Here is a 19897-nt window from a genome sequence, read left to right as displayed (position 1 = left end):
TTTCTTGGGTCCTGATACTCTAAAGAGTTACTTCTGATATACTATCTGTCCGCTTTCTAATGGGACATCATGTTTCCTTACATTCTCAACAGAAATACCCCACAGCAGACAGACCCCAAAGCGTGCTGCCTCTCACCTGTCTTCCTTCTGCTATGGGCATGTCTGTCTGTCTCCTACATTTTTTTCTTGATATTAGATTTTAACTTACTCTGAAGTGGAGCGATGGTGAGCAGCAAAGTCAAGCTTAGCTTCTTATTTTGTCCTTTTTTTTTTTTTTTGAGACAGGGTCTCATTGTGTTGCCCAGGCTGGAGTGTGATGGCTCAATTGTAGCTCACAGCAACCTCAAACTCCTGGGTTCAAGCCATCCTCCTGCCTCAGCCTCCCGAGTAGCTGGACTATAGGCTCGTACCACCACAGCTGGTTTTTTTTTTTTTTTTTTTTTTTGAGACAGAGTCTCACTGTGTTGCCCGGGCTAGAGTGCCATGGCGTCAGCCTAGCTCACAGCAATCTCAAACTCCTGGGCTCAAGCGATCCTTCTGCCTCAGCCTCCCGAGTAGCTGGGACTACAGGCATGCGCCACCATGCCCAGCTAATTTTTTTTTCTATATATTTTTAGTTGTCCGATTAATTTCTTTCTATTTTTAGTAGAGACGGGGTCTCGCTCTTTCTTAGGCTGGTTTCGAACTCCTGAGCTCAAACAATCCACCCGCCTCGGCCTCCCAGAGAGCTAGGATTACAGGCATGAGCCACCACGCCCGGCCAGCTGGCTAATTTTTAAAAATTTTTTGTAGAGACAGGGTCTTGCTATGTTGCCCAGGCTGTCTCGAACTCCCGGGCTCAAGCAATCCTCCCAGCTCAGCCTCCCAAAGCGTGTCAGCCACCGTGCCCAGCCTCTATTTTTCAAATGATGAAAACAAATGAGAAGCCTGGATGATTGGACAGACAGAATGATGAAGTCTCATTTCAGGAAAGCTGCTTGACCTTTTTATATTAGAATCTCAATTAACTGTTAACAACATTGGAGTCAATCAACAAGAAACTCACAGGTAGAAATGAGCTCATTTAAAGTCCATTTGCAGCTAAAAGCCATCAAACTACGAATTAGAAGTAGTAATTATGACACTAATGTAAAATGAGAAAATTTACGTTTTATTTTGTTAAATTCTGAAATACGAAATGTGGAGAAGGGACAAGTGGTCTTCACCACCTGTCCTGGGTGCTCGTGGCACGAGGGAGCCAGGTCCTTGACTAGGGTGCTGTGCCCTTCTGGCTTGATTTCTCCCCAGGCAGCAGGACTGGGGAAGGAGGTCTTGGCTGGAGCAAACCGCCCTATGGAAGAGGGGCCACCCTCAGGAGAAAGGCTCTGCACAGGAGGAAGAGGAGGGTGGGCAGAGGAGGGAACACGGCTCTGGGGAAGGGAAGTGCTGGCTCCAAAGGAAGGCGAGAGACTGCCTGGACCCACCTCACCTCATCTCACCTCACCTCTGCTCCTTCCCCCATCTCTCCTCCTATTTTTTCGATTCTAGGATAACTCCCTCTTGGAGGTAAATGTGGCCCAAGTGGGCTCAGGGGAAGACTCAACTGCCTGATGAACACAATATAAAAATGCTCAAGCGCACTAACAACCATGTAAATGAAACCACAAATGACAATAGGAACCTCTGGAAACGGCTTAAAAGAGGGAAAGAAATGGTTAAGGAGGTATCTTTGTTTCTCTTCCATCTGGAAAGTTGAATGTAGCATGTAACTCCCTGGACATGGCTCAAGATGTGAATGATTTAGATCTCACATTTTGTAAAAGACCAAAATGGCAACATTACACCACCAAAAGTACTGGACTTCCATGTGATGGAATCAGTAAACAATCAACCATGACATCTCTGTTGTTAACCTAATAATTTCTCTAATGAATTATTAGTGCCTACTATCATTATGATTATACTTGTGTTTATTCTTGGTGTGGTTTATTATCAAACATCTGAATGTGCTCACTTTTGAGTTTTAAATTGGGACTCTAAACCAAACCACTGAATCGAGAAGTGTCAGTGCAAGTCGAATTCTCATTTGGGATTATATTTACTGACAACCACTGATAGGATAGTTTTGCTCAGAGGTTATCTGATAAGTTCCCAGACATGCAAAGTCCCCAATCACAGAAACACTGTATTCTAGAAACCCATCTGAATGTAAATCAGGATATATTTTCCCATGAAAACAATGTTATAAATGGTGATAAGGTCCTCACCAATATGCCTCTATTTCATACTAGGGCTGGACTACAGGACACAGAACATGCCCACTATTCGGACCATGATTTTAGCATGAAAATTCATTCTTTTTCAGAGAAACTTCAGAAGTTTAAAAAAAAAAAAATGCCCTCTACAACCCAGTTTTCACAATGAAATATTTGACAATGATGATGATTATAAGCTAACATTTATATAGTTAGTATCCTTCTGGGACTTTTCTGTTGGGCACTTAATTTAATCTTTAAAACAACGCTATTGAGTAGATACTGCTATTATGCCCATTTACAGTTAAGGACACTAAGGCACAGAGAGGTCACATGGTCAACAAATGACAAAACCAGGATTTGGTTCTAGAAGTTGGCAAACGGTGACCCATGGGCCAAATCTGACCTGCTGTTTGTTTTTGTAAATAACGTTTTACTGGAACACACCTTGCTTGTTTGTGTATGCACCGTCTGCGGCTGCTCTGTGCTACAATGGCGGAGTTGAGTTATTACAACAGACACCGCATGGCCTGTAAAGCCTAAAATATTAATTCTCTGACCATTTACAGAGCTCTGTGGAGCCAGCGCTGAACCATCCTCCAGACCTAAGGACAGGTGGACCTTTTCCCAGCTCTGGCCTGGGAGCCTCAACAGCGAGAGCAGAGGCCCGAAGTGGAGGCGAGAACAGAATCCCTGCCTTCCCCAGTAGCGACGGGGGACCCAAGGACCCGCTCGACAGCACAGGGGGTTTGGAGTGCTCCTTTCTCCACAAGCTCCCTGCTGCACTCCCAAGAAGGTCTGAACGGGGCCCGCAGGGACAGAACGCAAGCTGCACAGGAAGCAGGGACAGCCTGCTTTGTTCGCTGCTGGCACCTCACTCGCTGACTGAATGAAAAAATCGTGTACTTTTATGTTTGCGCATCAGGGAACACGTGTGATTAATTTGAAGACAAACACGGGACAGATTAAAGGCCCACAGACATACTGTCCGTGAGTATCACTGTCAAGGTCCTGGTTTGTTTTGTCTTTTAGGAAGAAGGACTGACCCAGGAAGACCTATATTAGAGAGTCATGTCATTTCCAGCCACCCTGGAATTTTCCTTGGCTCCTACGAGCTTCACTCACTGATCATTCCGTTTGCCAAGAATCTAGATCTCACAATTTAAATGGAAACACTTTCCATGTAATCACCGGATGAATTCTGATGCGGTGGCAGAGTTGTAAATGCTCATTTGTTCTGATTTTTGCTTTCATCAGACTGAGTGACTTGATTTCTGGGGAAGGATTGCAAAACCACATTTAATTAACTCTTTCTAGAAAACAGACGTGGAAAGCACACCTTGATAGACCAGACACTGTGCAAGGCCACTGAGTGATGCCTGTTCCTAAAAGGATGAAGCTTCGTGTTGTGCTTCATCCAATGATGACTCACCATCGAACTTAAGAAAAAAATCTTGCTGAGCTGAATCAAACTGTTTCCAGAGGCAGGGAAAGTACCTACGAAAGAGAAGGTGGCGAAGGACTAACGTGACGGGAAGCCAGTCAGGATGGCAATTACATGGACAGAAAGGACCCCGAGAGGGGCACCTATGGACGCTGGGATCAATCCTACCGGGACTGAGAGGAAGGGAATGGGGTGGAGCGTGAAAGAAAGTTCCCCAAAGTGCACCTGACACCAACTGGCAGACACCCTGTGTGCAAAGGCTGGCTGCCACCCAGATCTCCTCAGATGCGGACACCAGACTTCTGCCCTGGTGCATCCCTTTCCAACAACCTGGCACTGGGGAAGTATCGTCACTCTCGCATTTACAGACCTCGATGGAAAAACCATTACGCGATCGAGCCCCTGCCTAAAATCAGACCTGCACATTCCATTAACAATGTAGCATGGCATTGTCATAAACTTCTCAGCATCTTTCTGATACCATCCTCTAGGGGCTTTCTGTTCAGTTTCCTGCAGTTTTGTTTTTAAATGCTCTAAGTAAACGAACTAATGTAATCTGAGCAACATCTGGAAAACACAAGATGAAAGATGTTTAAGAAAATGCTGGAATATAGCTTACGCAGGTGCTCTGGGCGTGGACCTCAGTGGGCTGGAGAGCCAAGCCTTGCCCCCGTGCAACTGTGCTGATGTCACCGTTCCCCTCTGAGGCTGCATGGCCTTGGGCTGGTGTCCCTGCAAAGTCCATGGCTCTCCCAGGTGGGAGAACAATAACCGGCAGCATGCACATGCACGCGTGGCCTCTAACCAGCCTCCCGAGGGAAATGCTTCACTTCTGCTCAAGCCTCTGGCCTGTTTCTTTTATTTTTACATTTAGAACTCTGACCTTTATAAAAAGCTGGACTCACTGCCCAGAAAAACAGGAAGTTTACTCACCAGGAAGCCATAGAAATGAAGCACAAAAAGTGGGTGAGTATCTCTCCATGAGCAAAGCTAAGCCTCAGACTACTGCGAGAGACTCCGTTGCGATGCCCCACAAGCTTCTCCCGTGGAGGCACCCTGCACCCCAGCTCCCGACTCAGTGACGGCCAAAGACCTGCACCACGGCACGGAGTTCAGTAAACGCGGTTCGTTCTAGCCCCTCAGGTTTCTCCCCTGCCTGAAACAGCAGAATAATGCCGGCACTCAGCGTCCTGAAACTCTCTCTCAAGGGACCCACCCGCCACAGAGGCCCTGGGACACGGGGGATGGGCCTCACCAAAGCCTTTCCTGTGCAGTGCTCCAGGTCCGCATTTGCGGCGGTGGGGGGCGGGGAGTATTAATAGATAACGGGGCAAGTGAAGGAAAACAAAACAAACAGAAAAAGAGCGAGGCCTGGCATGGAGGCTTGAACCTAGCCAAGCCCTGACTTTCATCTTTGTACCCGAATTCTTCTAAATGCGGTAAGGCCTCTTTGGACAGCACCTTTCTTCTCAATGTAAATATACAGATAGATAGATAGACAGTTATTGTAACACATAATTAGGGATAATTTTTTTCCTTTTTTCGCGCGCGCGCGCGCGTGTGTGTGTGTGTGTGTGTGTGTATTTTTTTCTTTTAAAGAGATGGATCCTTGCTATGTTACTCAGGCTAGCCTTGAACTCCTGGATTCAAGTGATCCTCTGGCCTCAGCCTCCCAAACAGCTGGGACTACCTGTGTGCACCATCACACCTGGCTTACACCTATATTTTTTAAGAGCAGAGATTGCAAGCTGGTTCTTACTGGTTGAATCCTACCCGTGTCCGAAACAGTAGATGTGTGTTTGTCCTACACAAGGTTCTAAGATTTAACCTTAGAACTCTGCCAACATTAAGAGAAATCAGAATGGGTCACGTAAAACCTAGATTTCTGGCTGCTCTTGAAGAATGAAGACCTGGCAGCAAGAGCCTGCATTTGTGCAGGGCAATAATTAACTGGTGCTGAATAGCAGCAGCGGCCACCTTCAGACGGGGCTCCAGCTTCCCAGCTTGCCCCAGGCCCCACTGCTCCCTACTGCCTCATCAACCCTGAGGCCTGCTGTCAGCTGCCATGTATTTATATTACCTGTGACTCATTTCACTCATTTGCGTTCCCAAGGGCATCCAACCGCACAGCCCTTGCCGTTAAGTATTTGCCACCAACGTCAACTTTAACCAAACAGCAGTACAAAAAAGTAATTTGAACAATTTTATGTTTCACATCCTTTGGAATTCATTCTATCTAGATCTGACCTCTATGTTTCTTTGGGAACAACAGAAGAAGAAAAACAAGATCAGCAACCCATCAGTGCCAACATTTCAGTAACAGTTCAGTGTCTATATACATGTGTGTACTTTTTTAGGGTGGAGAATTTTTAGGGAACTCTAATTAGTCTGAAGAAGAGAAAGACTCAAAAAGGAATTAACCTGTCACATGGATGAAGAGGCCAGTATAGGAATCCCCCAGACAGACAAAATGCAGGGTGTTACAGAAATAATCAAAAGTTGTGACTTGGAACGTAAGGCAGGTGCTTAGAGAAAAGAATGTCATCAGCAGCTGAGCTGTCAGGTGAGTCAAGAGGAGCAGGGGCAGACAGGAGAAGAAGAAGAAAGCAGCCGGAGAGAGGGAGCAGGAGGAGGAGGGGAGGAAGAAGACCAGTGAACCTGGGGCAGAGGCACACACGGATGCCAACTAGGAAGCAGAGCAGGAGGTGGCCTTCTCTAAACATCTGGAGCAAAAATAAAAAGGAATCTAAAACAGAGGAATATTTGTTTAAGTCGGTCTCTCAGAACAAAATTAAGAACACTGTGCTTTCTATAAGTTGCGGGCATGTCTCAGATGCCACACGATAGCCTAACCACACGTAAAGGGACTCCTGAGAAAAGGCTAAAGCGACTCCCCACTTTCCGGAAGAGCACAAGCCCTTCTTTGTGAGACACAGCCTGCTCTCAGAACCTTGCTTGTCTCTCGAGTGATGTGCAAACCGATTTCTTATGCAGAAACCAACCATGCTTCCATCTCTGGGATATCTCCAGTTTCCATTTTTTAAATGATAATAGACACAGAATGTTAACAGCTTGTGAAGGGAAGTGATCACACAACATTTATGTTTTAAGATAAAAAAAGATTATTAACATTTAAATTACTTTTTGCCTTTCAATGATGTAACCACAAAAATTTGGCCCTTCGTAAAGTTATGGTTTATAAAGAAAAGGTGTTTCCAGCAATTTTGTTGGTATGCTCACCTCGAATTTCTGCCTGAGCTCCATGTTTCCTTCTTCGTCCCCTTCCGGAATGGGCACATTGTAGTACTCACCTTCTTCCTGGTTAAGCAACTTGTACCTTAGGCAGGGAGAGAAGGAGAGTTAGGGCACGGTGTCTGCACCGCAGCAAGTTCAGCAACTCTCCTCCTTCGACCCCTGGGCAAGCTGTTCGTGAAATGCATCCCATGGAGAGACCACAGCCAGATAACCAGACATTCAACTGACATTTCAGAGACTCAAATCTCTAAATCATCTAACGTTTTGAGACACACTCAACCTCAGGGGCTTCCTTACCATCCACTGGCCGGCATCTTCATTAGCTCCGAAACGCCAAAGGAAAGGGATCCCATGAAGTCATTTCTTGTCGTCCGATCCCAGTCCCAGATTTCTACAGACAGTCGTCGGTCTTTGTCTGAAGGTTTTAATTTGCTACAAAACACACACACGCAAACGCTAGGTTATCTTGATGATGGTTTCTTGGGAGACACCACTTGCTCATGATCCGAGCCTGAGATAGAGAGATAACAGACTCAATTCTCTTCTTGTGCCAATAAAATACCAACCCCTTACACTGGCAACCAAAGCTCTACACCAGGGGTTAGCAAAACATGACCCATAGGCCAAATCGAGCCCACTGCCTATTTTTATAAATAAAGTTTTATTAGAACATAGCCACGACCATTTGTTTGCATGTTATCTGTGGCTACTTTGGCACTAGAATGTTTCAGTTGTGTAGGTGCAACTGAGACTATATGACTCACAAAGTCTACACTATATGCTATCTAGTCCTTTACAGAATAAAGCCTGCTGGCTCCTCTACAATAGAGAGCTACCTTTCTGGCTGTCTGCAGAAAATCTGCTTCCCATGTACCAGTCCACAGAGAGGACCTCTTGCTTTTGTTCAGCTGCAGTCAGTGCTTACTCACTCCTGACTTTTTATTCTCTCTTCCCATTCCCTCTGCCTTCTTCCCCTTCTACCATCTCTACCTCTGAAATCCTGACAACCCTTCAAGGCCCACTTTAAATGTCACCTCCTCTAGGAAGTCCTCCTTGCTTGAAGGTGAGAATGACCTTCCCATTTTGGTGGCAGTAACACCTTCTATATCACTCACTTCTTCTGTGTTCTAAAAAGTATTTAAATTCTTGCCTTATGCCCACCCCTAACTCTCAAAAGAACCTAAATCCATCAGGAGGTGGACACCTCTCATACGTTTTTCTATTGTCTTTAATACCTTAAATGGAATTTTTTATACAGAATAGGTAATGATAATAATTTGAGGCCTGCATTATGCAACTCTTAGTAAAGAGAATTCCTGTCCATCAAACAGAGGTGATGACAGCTGCCTCCCTAACACGGTCCGAGAAGATCTTAGGCATGAAGACATGTTTAAAGACATTTAAAACGAACCCACTTCATGATCCCTAATAACGAGGTGGGCAGTTCTATGGTGTGCAGAACAAAATCTGATCGAGAAGAGACCACTTACAACGTAAAGGACTCGTTCCACTGGGGGTTCAGCGTGGAGCGGATGGTTTTGGTTTTCTGTTTGCTTTCGTTCTTGGGATCAGGAATAAGTTTCAGCTTCACGTAGGGATCCGAAAGCCCATTTGGATCCATAGGGATGAGATTTTTTGCATCTCGTACTGTGAAGAGAGAAAGAAGAGAATATTATAAAAGGAGAACTGACCCGTACTGCCCAGTGTGCTGTGTCAATACCAAGCTGAATGAAAGAGACATCAGGATGGTGTTTAAGGGGAGAGAAAGCGAGAGCCGGAAGCCTCTGAGGCTCAACCTGAGAAAAGCTACCCTACCTGCCGCCACCGCTGATGGAGATAACGGGCATCGTGTGGCCCTTGCGGGCAAGCCTTGGGACTCAGCACCAGCCTGCACAGGCAGCACTGGCGACACTCAGGCACCTACGAGAAATGCAGAAACCTGGGCCCACCCCAAACGTGCTGAGGCAGAATCCGAATTTTAATAAGAGTCCCAGGTGACCTCTGCAGCTCTACAGGAGAAATGGTGCACTCTTCCCCAATCTAAGCAACCAGCCTGACCCGGTCCATGGCACGACACACGCACTCGAGCCCCTAGAAGGTGGTATTATCTCTTTTCTTTGTAAAGGCCCGTGGTTTCCAGCCCTGGCTGTATATTGGAATCACTTGTGGTGGGGAGGGGTTAAAAATTCCAACGCCCAGAATTAAATTAGGATATCCAAGACATGGGCTTGAGTACTGGTTTTTAAAAGCTCCCCAGGTGATTCCACTGTACAGCAGGGGCAAGAGCCATTGGTGTGTACAGTGGAGTTCAGAATTGCTAACCATCGTGTGGCTCTGTGGACCAGCAGCATTTACATCACCTGGGAGCTCATCAGACACGCAGAATCTCAGGCCCCACTTCAAAATTACTAACAACTCAGACTCTTCACTTTAATAAGACATCCAGATGATTCCAGTGCACATTCTAGCTTGAGAAGCATGGATACGACAGTCAAAAATAATTAGAAGGAAAGGTCATTTGACCCACAGAGGAAGGCATGCTCAGAGATGTAGCTGGCAGAGGCTGTGACAATGGGAGTGGTCGTCAAGAGCCACTGAACACCAACCTAACAGGTCCTTCTCTGTCGCACTATGATGAGCAGGGACAGAGGCCTGAGCCTGACTACCCCGAATGTCTTCCTTGCTATCTTCCATGGCATTTCCCCCCATAAGGCTGAACCTTCCCATTATCATGGTCCCTAATCGGTCAGACAGCATCAGTGTACGTATAACTGGGGCCAGGCTCTTTGGCCCCGTGGCTCTCACAGTGTGGTCCCTGTACCAGCAGCCCTGGCAGCACCTGCTGAATCAGAACTCTGGGGGTGTGTCCAGTGAGCTGGGGTCACCAAGCCTCCAGGTGACTCTGATGTGTATAAAAGTCAGAGAACCAGGGATCTAGCCCATTAGCACAGATAAGCAGCATAGTTTGATTGTTAAATTAGGAATTACCAAAGAAGGTGCTGGAGTTGGCAGTGGGCAGGGGTAGAGGGGGCAGATGGGAGAATGCTGAAGATGGTGGGTCTCTGGACACAAATGACGGGGATGCAGCCCTAAGATCAGACATCAAAGACGAGCATTGCCCTTACTATTCTGTGGCCTGTGTGCTGACTCCTGCTGCCCAGTGTCCTTACATCCTCCTTATCTGGCAGCCACAGTACAGGGCAGTGACAGACGGGACCGTATTCAAATGGTCTGGGAGGGGGAGTGGGCTGGCTCAGGCCTGACAGTCACCGAGAAGGGGAACACATGGTCCTCACACTCCTCCTCTGCCTTCCAAGTATTTCTTCCCATAACACAATATCTAACCTCGCCCAGCTGGGGAGTGGACAGAACACAGACAAAACAAACATGCTCGGGGGCTCTGCGGCTCAACATCCTGCCTCCCTCACCATGTAACCCTGTTTCTTCATCTAGGAAAATGAACAAGGGCGTAATTCCAGCAGAATAGGATTGTTGGGAGAATTGGATAAAATAATGTGCACAAAATGTCTTATATTGTTGGGGGCTTGGAAAATGGGGAAAAAAGAATCCTTGATGTCAATGCTCACTATGCCCCAGGCACGATGTTTTGGACTCATCCCCATGACTCACTGTTCTGAAATCGTCAATAAGTTCAGAGGCTCTCAGGGCACTCGGCCACCTGTGAATTCACCAAACTCATGGGGAAGATTTTAATGCAATGCAGAAGGTCTAGCTTCCTAAAACAGCAACCCCCAGTATTACAAAAGCTGAAAAAATGGAGCTCTCCCATGAGGAATGGAAAGGAGTCAAGGGTTTCTCTCTGATTAAACACTAGAATGAGAATGAGACTCTTTTTAAAAGGCAGAAAATACCCTGGAATGTCTCAACATGGGAGGCTGCAGAAGGTCACAACCCAGATAAGCTAATGAAGAATCATCAAAGTCACCAAGAGTTCTGGAGTTGCCTCCTGCAAGCTGCAGAATTATCTCAGATGCTGGCTTTTACATATTCCATTTATAGTCCTGACAGCCAACACAGACAAAAAATCATTTAAGGCCAATCTCTTCTGAATGGTGATGAGTTAAAATCTTGATGGAATTTAAAGCTGCCGGCTTCCTACTAAAGATACTATCATTTAAGTTGAAAATGAAAAGAGTTATCCATTCCAAATGTCATTGAAGCAGACAGTGGGTCCAAATTTCAATTTCTTATTGCAGTGGAGAACAGCCTACCTGATGTGTGACTCATCTCATGCTAGGACACCTGAAGCAGGATTATGAGCAACCAACTTGGGGCCTCCTCTGTTCTGAAGGTGGGCTCTGGGGCCAGGCTGCATGAGTTTGAATTCTGGCTCTTCCACTTTATGGTTGTGGGCAAGATACTTAATCTCCCTGAGCCTTAGTTTTCTCACCTGGAAAATTGTATCTCCTTCATATGTCAGGATTATATAGGTTCATACATGTAAAGTGCTTAGAATAGTGGTAGGTACACGTAAGAGCCCCAAAACAAGTATCGTCATTGTTGTCAATACAAGTCACTGGCGGGGAACAAAACCAGAAAGGCTTAGGTGTTCAGAAACTGCACCGAGAGCATATGAACTAGCAAGCAAATACCATGGAAAATAGTACAGTGTGGCAATTTTCTAGCATAGTTGCAACTACACTTAACAATGTCTTAAGCTAAGAAGCAATGCTGGAGGGCATTGCTAACAGGAATAGCTGTTAACAAAGCTGGAAGAGGGGAAGCTAGGAAAGAGAAAAGAAAAATTAAAGCGGGGAAAGGAATGAGCAGAAGAGCTAGGGGCCCAAGAGAGAAACAGGGGAAAGATGCAATCAAGATGTGGAGTCAGAGGATGGGCATGTGGCCCCAGCATAGGTGGGCAGTGGTTTGCGACCTCAGCTATTCAATGGAAACACCTGGGATGTTTTAGTCACATATTGGGCCCCAGAGAGTCAGATTTACTTGGTCTGGGTTGAGGTCCACACTTTTGGATCTTTTAAGCTCCCCAGATGAGTCTTATGTGAAGCCGAGGTCAGGCATTGTTCAATGCACCTAGTAGTCATTCTCAAAGTATGGTTGCATTATTGGCATCATTGGCATCGTGTGAAGACTTTGATTATTATTCACATTTTTCTTTCAATTGGCTCATTTTTCACACCCAACATTTAAAAAGGAAACATATCAGGCTGGGCGTGGTGGCTCATGCCTGTAATCCTAGCACTCTGGGAGGCTGAGGCGGGCGGATTGTTTGAGCTCAGGAGTTCGAGATCAGCCTGAGCAAGAGCGAGACCCTGTCTCTGTCAAAAATAGAAAGAAATTAATCGGACAACTAAAAATATATAGAAAAAAAAATTAGCTGGGCATGGTGGCGCATGCCTGTAGTCCCAGCTACTCGGGAGGCTGAGGCAGGAGGATCACTTGAGCCCAGGAGCTTAAGGTTGCTGTGAGCTAGGCTAATGCCATGGCACTCACTCTAGCCAGGGCAACAGAGTAAGACTCTGTCTCCAAAAAAAAAAAAAAAAAAGGAAACATATCATTTGTAATAAATGGAAAACCAAGATTGTTTGCCATAAATGGAAAGTAACCATAAAAGTAAATACAAGGAAAATCTGTCGCTCATTTCTAGTTGGATAAAGTTGACTGAAACCTGTTCTCTCTTAGCCACAAAGGAGAAATTAACAAGCGTTAAGGATATTCTAGCCCCAGATAGAGTCTTTCTCTGCGGTTACAACCCAGATTGAAAGAAAATTGAACAGAAAATAACTTTCTCATCATGTAATTTAATGCTTTTTAATATCAGTTCAGTACCTTCAGAAGTCATCTTAAGCGCTACCAAAACTCATATCCATAGTAGTCCCATCCTACATGTGGGAAGCAAATTGGAAAGAATGCCAACTCTAAGGTTATTAAGGATGCTGAACATTCCACAGCCTAAAAGCAGCACCAGGTCCAAGAACAGACCCAGCACAGGTCCCACAGCTCATTTCCTATCTCTCCCTTTCTACAAGAACCAAATTGTTCTGACCCACAGAACAAAGACAGAAAAACAAATCACATTACTCTGATAAACCATTAAGAATGAGATTTAAAAAAACAAAATACCAAGTCAAATTCTAAAAAGATAAGTAGCCTCTAAACACAGAACCAACACACTCCCCTTGCTCATTCAGTTGCAGAAGCACTGACTGTGCTCCCCGGGGTCTGCCCAAATGGGCCCCACCGTGGGATGCACAAGAACACTCTCCCATCACATCTCATTAGCAGTTCTGCAGCCTTTCTGAGAAGGAGACATCTGCTGAGGAAATACATCTGTGCCATGGTATTGGCCATTTCAGAATAGAAAGTCTGTTCTGTAATTCCAGAACTTTAACAGAAATATAGAATACTAATTATATTCCCATTTTTTTTTTTTTTGGCTTGAGATGGCTGCTCTGAAATTACCAGCTGTCAAGGCCAGCATTGAGAAAACCAGCCTGGGTTAGAAGGTTTTATAATTTCCTGATAATGTAAGCTATCATTTCTGGATAAAACCCATTCAAATAAGATTATGAAGTTTGAGCAATACCTACCCAGAGATATCTGATACGGGTGGCTAGGTGAGCCCAGGACACGTGAGTTTTAAATCAATGTTTAGGAATGAGGTGGGTGTCTAGGCACAGGGGCTGTCTCATCAGCTCAGAGGACTGGGCAGCCTTAGCCAGATTGGGGAATCTAAGCTATAGGTGCCCCAGGGTATACGGAACAGCGCAGATTTAGCAGTGAAGCGGTGATTTTGCCCAGGGCCTGCTTGATGGGGAAGGTGGAGGTGGGGACTCGGGCAGGCAGACAGGCAGGCAGAAGCAACTGCCATGCTTTCTCACAAAGACTTGCAGTCAAGTGAGTGGTTTATGTGCATCTGAGGATGTACAGGGGACAGTAAGGCTCACTTGGCTTGAATGGGTAGAGTGATGTTGGCTGCACCATCTCGAGGGGTAGCATAACAGTGGCTGAGAATGTGGGCAGCTGGGGTCAAATCTCTGCTCTGCCACTGCTTAGTTGCAGGGCTTTGGATAAGTTGCCCAACTTCTCAGTTTGTTCATCTGTAAAACGGGCACAATAAGAGTGCCTATCCCATAGAGTTGTTGTGAAAATTAAGTGAGTTAATATATGCAAAGCATTTATAAGAGAACCTGGAACAAGGGAAGCCTCAGTCAAGCATTTGCTATCATCACTAATGGTAGTGTTAAGTGTTTGCTATCTTATCATCACTGTTATTACCACCAACACCGGCTTTTACTTCTCTTCTCTGTCCCCAGAAGCAGGGCTGTTTCCTTAAGGTAAAAAAAAGAAAAAAAAAAAAAAAGAGGAAAACCAAATATAATATAGGAACAGTACATATAGTCCTGGAATCTCCAGACCTCAGGGTTAGGCTAGAGTTAAACAGCTCTTAGTTGTTCCAAAATAGTTTGGGGTTCAAAAAATAATAATAATTCAATGCAATCCTTGAGCCATTCGGAGAGCGTGCCAGATGGTCTCCTAATCCAGAGGATGTATGTAGATAGCATAAATTATGAAGTGGAATGAGAAAATAAACACCCGTGAGCTCACCACCTAACATAACAGCTAGATCAGCGGCAACACTGCTGAACCTACCTGGTGTGGCGCCCCCCATCCCACCCCCTACCTTCCATGGATCTTTCAGGTCACTGTGGGGGCACTGCAGCTTGGCAAGCTCAGAGTAAGGGCATACGGAGGTTCTGAAGGATTCACCCACTGGCACATAAGCCGAAGGTTTTGTCGAGAACACAGCTACATCCTTGTTGCCTACAGACTGGCCTTGTCTGCACTGCCCTGTAGTAACCCCCTCCCCCAGCCCACCAGAGAGTTCATGTCTATACAGAGACATTTTTGGCGATGCGCAAAAGTGCCTCCAAATTTAAAAACAACATGGCCCTTCAAATGATCCATTTTGCTTTAGAAAATAATTCTCTATTTTTATTGCTTTTTCTGCCCCCCTCTTTGAGCACCCTTGTTCCTGGCTTCTGCTTAAAAGCCAACAATAAGGACAAAAGCTCAAAACAGGGACTTATTGCAGAAGTCAGGATTGTTCCGTGTGTGCTGACCCAGTGACACCTCCCACCTCCACCCCTGCCCAACGGCAAAAGCAAGAGCAAACAAAATTCTGCAATCCTACTCCACATCACGCATAAGCAAAAATTATGTTCTCTGACACTGCAGAAAAAAAAAAAAACCTCTTCTTTGTTTGAAGTCACAAACAGCAAAAGAAATGTGAATGCAAAAATGTTGGGGTTGGGGGGTGGCGCAGGAAAGTGCAGAAAACAAGCAGGGTTTAGTCTCCGTGGTGGAAAGAACCTAGTGTCATCCGGCATCGGGCAACACAGTGATGGAGGCTTCCCAAACCCGAGAGCCACGTCTTCGAGCAACAGAAACTGACTTCACAGCCAGAGAATTAGTTATTTTGATGATTATTAGACATCCATAATGTTCTCTCGAAGGACTTCAGATCCATAAATTAATTTCTTATAAAAAGATGCTATTATCAAGCCCATGTGCAGATGGGGCCCTCAGATAGAGAGAGGTGAAGTAATTTGTTCACCACGCAAAGCTAACGGGTGGCCAGGCCGGGGAGAGCCTGTGATGGTATAAAACCCGGCTTTCCTTGTTCCTGCATATTTAAAAAAATGACTTGAACAAGACACAATGTCTCCAAGAAGAGGTGGTGAAGTTGGCCTCAGCTAGGAGGGAACGGAGGAAAGTTTGTCCAAGAGAACGAGGAGGAAGGGAAGAGACAAGCACCCTTCCACGGGAAGGACAGGTGGCCGCAGAGGACAAAGGCTGAGTGAACACACACACCTCACGGAGCGAGACTGAGCCCGGGTGTGTCTGGAGGGGTGGGGAGAAGGCAGGCGAAGTGTACACAAGTACTTCTCTGCTTGGCTGCCTCGACCTTACTGAAGGGGGCTGCAGCATCTGATTTAAAGGTCTGGGGGTTGTGGCTTCCGGAGTATTGTTCTAAAATCACTAAACCACTTAGCACGCTGGGGGGTTCTGGGCACTACAGCCAGAACGTGCTGACATCTGCCCGAGAACCAAGACTAGTACCTGAATCAAGGAAGACCATGATGTCACCGAGACACGGGGCTCCACGGCACCCAGTGACCATGACACCAAAGAGGCCACAAGGGAAGGTTCTGCCCACCCATGGCTCACACTCAGGAATGGTGCTTTCCAGGTTACCCCCTCCTCTCTCTGTCTTGCAGATAACAATTTTAGGGCAAACGGCACATGGAAAAAAGCAAAGTGAGAAAGGAAGGAAAAGAAGATTGCAGCGGGTACGAAAGTGAGCTGGTAAATTTTCCCTGATGCAGAGATTTTTAAGGCCACAAAACAAATACTGAAAGCACGGAAAATGACACTCCACAAAATAGCATGAATGTATTCAAAACAATGTTCGTTTCCCCATGGCAATGCTCAAAACATCAATTGTGCATGTTCCATGGGAGGCCTGGTGGGTGGGTGGGGCTGTATTTTTTTCAGTCAACAAGTACTGTCTAGCCTTATTCAGGAGAAGAAAATAATAATAAATGGTGGGGGGAAAAGGTTTGGGTTCATAAAGTGGCCCCTGCCGAATGAACGCCTGTGGGCTGGGGCAGGCCCCTCCGACACGAAGCGGGGTGTTGCCCAAGCACATCCTGCCTCCGCTGGGAGACGGGACGTCCCTTCGCTTCTGGCCATCCTCCACTGCCAGGATGGCTTAAATGATGATCTTAGTAATAGGGACCCTATTAGTTTCCTGTGGCTGCTGTGACAAATTACTACAAACTTCCGGGCTTACAACAACAGCAATGTATTCTCTCGTAGTTCCGGAGTCCGCAGGTCCGACATCAGTACTGCCAGGCCAAAATCCAGGGGGCGGCAGGGCCAGGCCCCCCCCAGGCTCTGGAGGAGAATCTGTCCCTTGCCTCATTTGCTTCTGGCAGCCAGTGGCATTGCCTGGCTCGTGGCCACCCCCCTCCAATCTCTGCTCCGTGTCTACACCACCCTGTCTTCTGTGTGAGATTTCTCTCTGTGCCCCTCTCTTACAAGGATGCACGTGATTGTATTCAGGGCCCACCCAGATGATCCAGAATAATGTCCCCATCTCAAGATCCTTAATTTGATCACATCTGCAAGAACCCTTTTTCCATATTAAGGTCACATTTACAGATCCCAGGAATTAGGATCTGACATCTTTGGGTGGTCATTATTTAGCCTACACCACAGGTACTATATTAAGGAATTTCCTCTGGGGCTGACGCAAATGTTCTGGGATTAGATGGTGGTGATGGTTGCACAGTCTTGGGACTAAACTGAAAACCACTACAATGGACACTTTGAAAGGATGCATTTTATGACAGTGGGTTGAATCTCAATAAAAAAAAGAATAGACACATTTACCGTCAAATTGCCATGTGCTTTGCTACACCCACTTGTTTAATCCTCACAATATTCCTATGAAACAATGACTCAGATGCCCATTTTCCAGATGAGGGAACCGAGGCACAGAGATGTTGAGTATCTTGCTCAAGTTGGGCATTTGGTCAGGGACAGGGTCAAGAGTGCACCTGAGTCCTGACTCTGGGGCCTGAGCCTCAGCCTCTACCTGGCCCTCCAAGGTGGCCTCTAGATCCAGGTTCACCTGTTGGCGTGGAACACAGGGCAGAAAACTTTTCCTATAAAGAGCCAGATCATCGATAGTTTAGACTCTGCAGGCCACAGTCTCTATCACGACTACTCCAGTCTGCTGTGGAGCAGAAGCAGCCATGGACAACAATGAACACGGCTGTGTTCCAATAAAACTTTATTTTAAAAGACAGGCTGTGGACCAGATGTGGGCCTTAGCCCGCAGTTTGCTGGTTCCCAGCATAGTACAAACAGCACCCCACCACCCCAAAAACACAGTGAGCTGTTTGAGGAGAAACTGACACAGAAGAGAAGTCTCTGCTTCCATCCAGCTCCTTCAGCTTTGAGCTGAGAGTCTTAACTCTGAACCTGTCCTAAAGCCTGGGAGGGGTTCTGGGCTGGGGATGCGGAGAGAAGGTGCATCTCTTGACGGTAACTAGAATCCACCTTCTCTCTTCTTAGCAGAACCTTCAGAAGCCAACATCTCCCACACAAACGCATGCTTGCTTGTTTTCTCCTAGTTGCTTTAGGCTTTTTGGAGCAGTAGTCGACACTCCTAGACAAACCTGATCGGCAGCCTCCTCCCTAGAGCATCTGATCTGGCCATGACCTGTTACAATTGGCCTGCTCCACCTTGTTCAGGCGTCCCCAGCCTGTTCCACACCTGGGACCAAGTGCAAGCAGTGAGCGTCAGCAGGCACCAGGGGGCCACTCTTCTCTTGTGTGAAAGCGGCTCTGGAAATAGGTATTTTAAAGGCACATGTATCCGGTAGCCCTGGGATGCAGAAAAGCTGACCTGCTAGAGGAGAGCTGGCATGGAAAAGGCCCCTCTATCCTCAGTTATCTAGCTGCATTCTTCCAGAGCTAGGGGCTTGTCCTGCTGACAGATTCACCCTCCCAACAGGCTGGGCATTCAGCTCAGGAGCACCTCAAGTGGCCAGAGGGCCGGATCAGAGAGAACAAGGGAAGAAACCCTCATCCCACCAGCTCAGAACAACATCGTGGCTCAGCCACACCAGAGTCCTCAGGTTTTCTCCAGCGAATGTCTTCCCGGTCACGTTACTGGGAAGAACACACTGTTCCTGAGGTCTGTTTGTGTCTTACTTTAGGCCTCTTCTGATGACGCTGTGACAGAGAAACTGTGTCTAAGAAGCTGCCAGTTCCCTCACGTCGCTACAAGTCAGCTCTGTACCGCGAGCCAGAACTCCTCGGCAAATGTCGGTTTTGGGAAACTGGTGGAGTGACAGATTGCTTCCGGAACAGGATTTACCGAATGCCTTCCCACGTGACGCTACGGGGGTGGTCAAGCTGTTTAGCAATACGGCGAGGTTCTGGGTTTAGGGGCTCTGACGCGGAGCCTCTCAAACCACGAGGGCAGACCAGCCCCGGCAAGGGCGGGACACCGTAGAGGCAGTGGCGGGAAAATTGACATGGGACACCATGAGGGAACCAGACCAGCAAGGCCGCAGACCATCAGGTGGGCACAGAAAGCCACCGCAGAAGAAGGGGCCTAGGCCGGCTCCGGCTGGCACCGGGAGAGGGTGCAGTGAGATGTGGCCCCAAGTCACATCCCCGATCCACCTGGGTGATAACTCTGGGTGACAGGCACACCCTGAAACGCTCTGGGCCAGACAGTCTCCATTTTCTTTACGCCATGACCCCCTCTGATATTACAATTCTTATGACCTTTTAGGGCATTCATGGGCCCTGGGTTGAGGACCTCTGCTGTGTCCCTGAAGAGCCTGGTTCTCCAAGGATGGAGGGATCTTTCTTCTTCCCCACCCACATTCAGAAGCTGCAGGCAAAGGGAGAGCAGCCTTCCTCCAGGTGGGTTCCTGCCGTGGCTGCGGGTGGGAAGAGGTCTGTGCTGTCATATGAATGTTTGTGTCTCCTCCCCTCTGTGCATATTTGAAATCCTAACCCCCAAGGTCATGCCATTAAGAGGTGGGGCCTTGGGAGGAGATTAGGTAAAAGGGTGGAGCCCCCATGAATGGAATTAGTGATCTTAAAAGGAGAAGCCTGAGGGAGCTTGTTTGCCCCTCGTACCACGTGAGGCCACATGAGAAGACACTATCTAGGAGTCAGGAAACAAGCCCTTCGAGCTCCCGAATCTTCTGGTGCCTTGATTTTGGACTTGCCAGCCTCCAGAACCAGGAGAGATATGCAGTTTGTGGTACCCTGTTACAGCAGCCCACACAGACTACGACAGTCTGGGAGCTGGGAGGAGCCCTGGCCACGGCAAGGTGGGAGGTATGTGGTGGTCGGGCCACGGTGGCTGTGGTTTGCTTCTCCAGTGGCGTGA

General features: G+C 47.0%; 1 protein-coding gene across 1 annotated transcript in view; it reads right to left on the bottom strand.

The window, feature by feature from the left end:
* Positions 1 to 19897, bottom strand: part of PRKCA (protein kinase C, alpha) — a 143202-nt gene that overhangs the window by 92898 nt on the left and 30407 nt on the right. The window contains exons 4-6 of the mRNA XM_012656896.1: positions 8424 to 8580; positions 7231 to 7365; positions 6919 to 7015 (exon numbers count right to left, since the gene is read on the bottom strand). Of these exons, the coding sequence (XP_012512350.1) occupies positions 6919 to 7015; positions 7231 to 7365; positions 8424 to 8580 (389 nt within the window). The remainder of the gene's footprint in view (positions 1 to 6918; positions 7016 to 7230; positions 7366 to 8423; positions 8581 to 19897) is intronic.

The sequence above is a fragment of the Propithecus coquereli genome, unplaced genomic scaffold, assembly GCF_000956105.1.
Source record: "Propithecus coquereli isolate 6110/MARCELLA unplaced genomic scaffold, Pcoq_1.0 Scaffold526, whole genome shotgun sequence".
In the NCBI taxonomy this organism is placed as follows: Eukaryota; Metazoa; Chordata; class Mammalia; order Primates; family Indriidae; genus Propithecus; species Propithecus coquereli.
The sequence above is the reverse complement of the archived record's forward strand: the minus strand, read 5'-3'. Positions and strand labels throughout refer to the sequence as shown.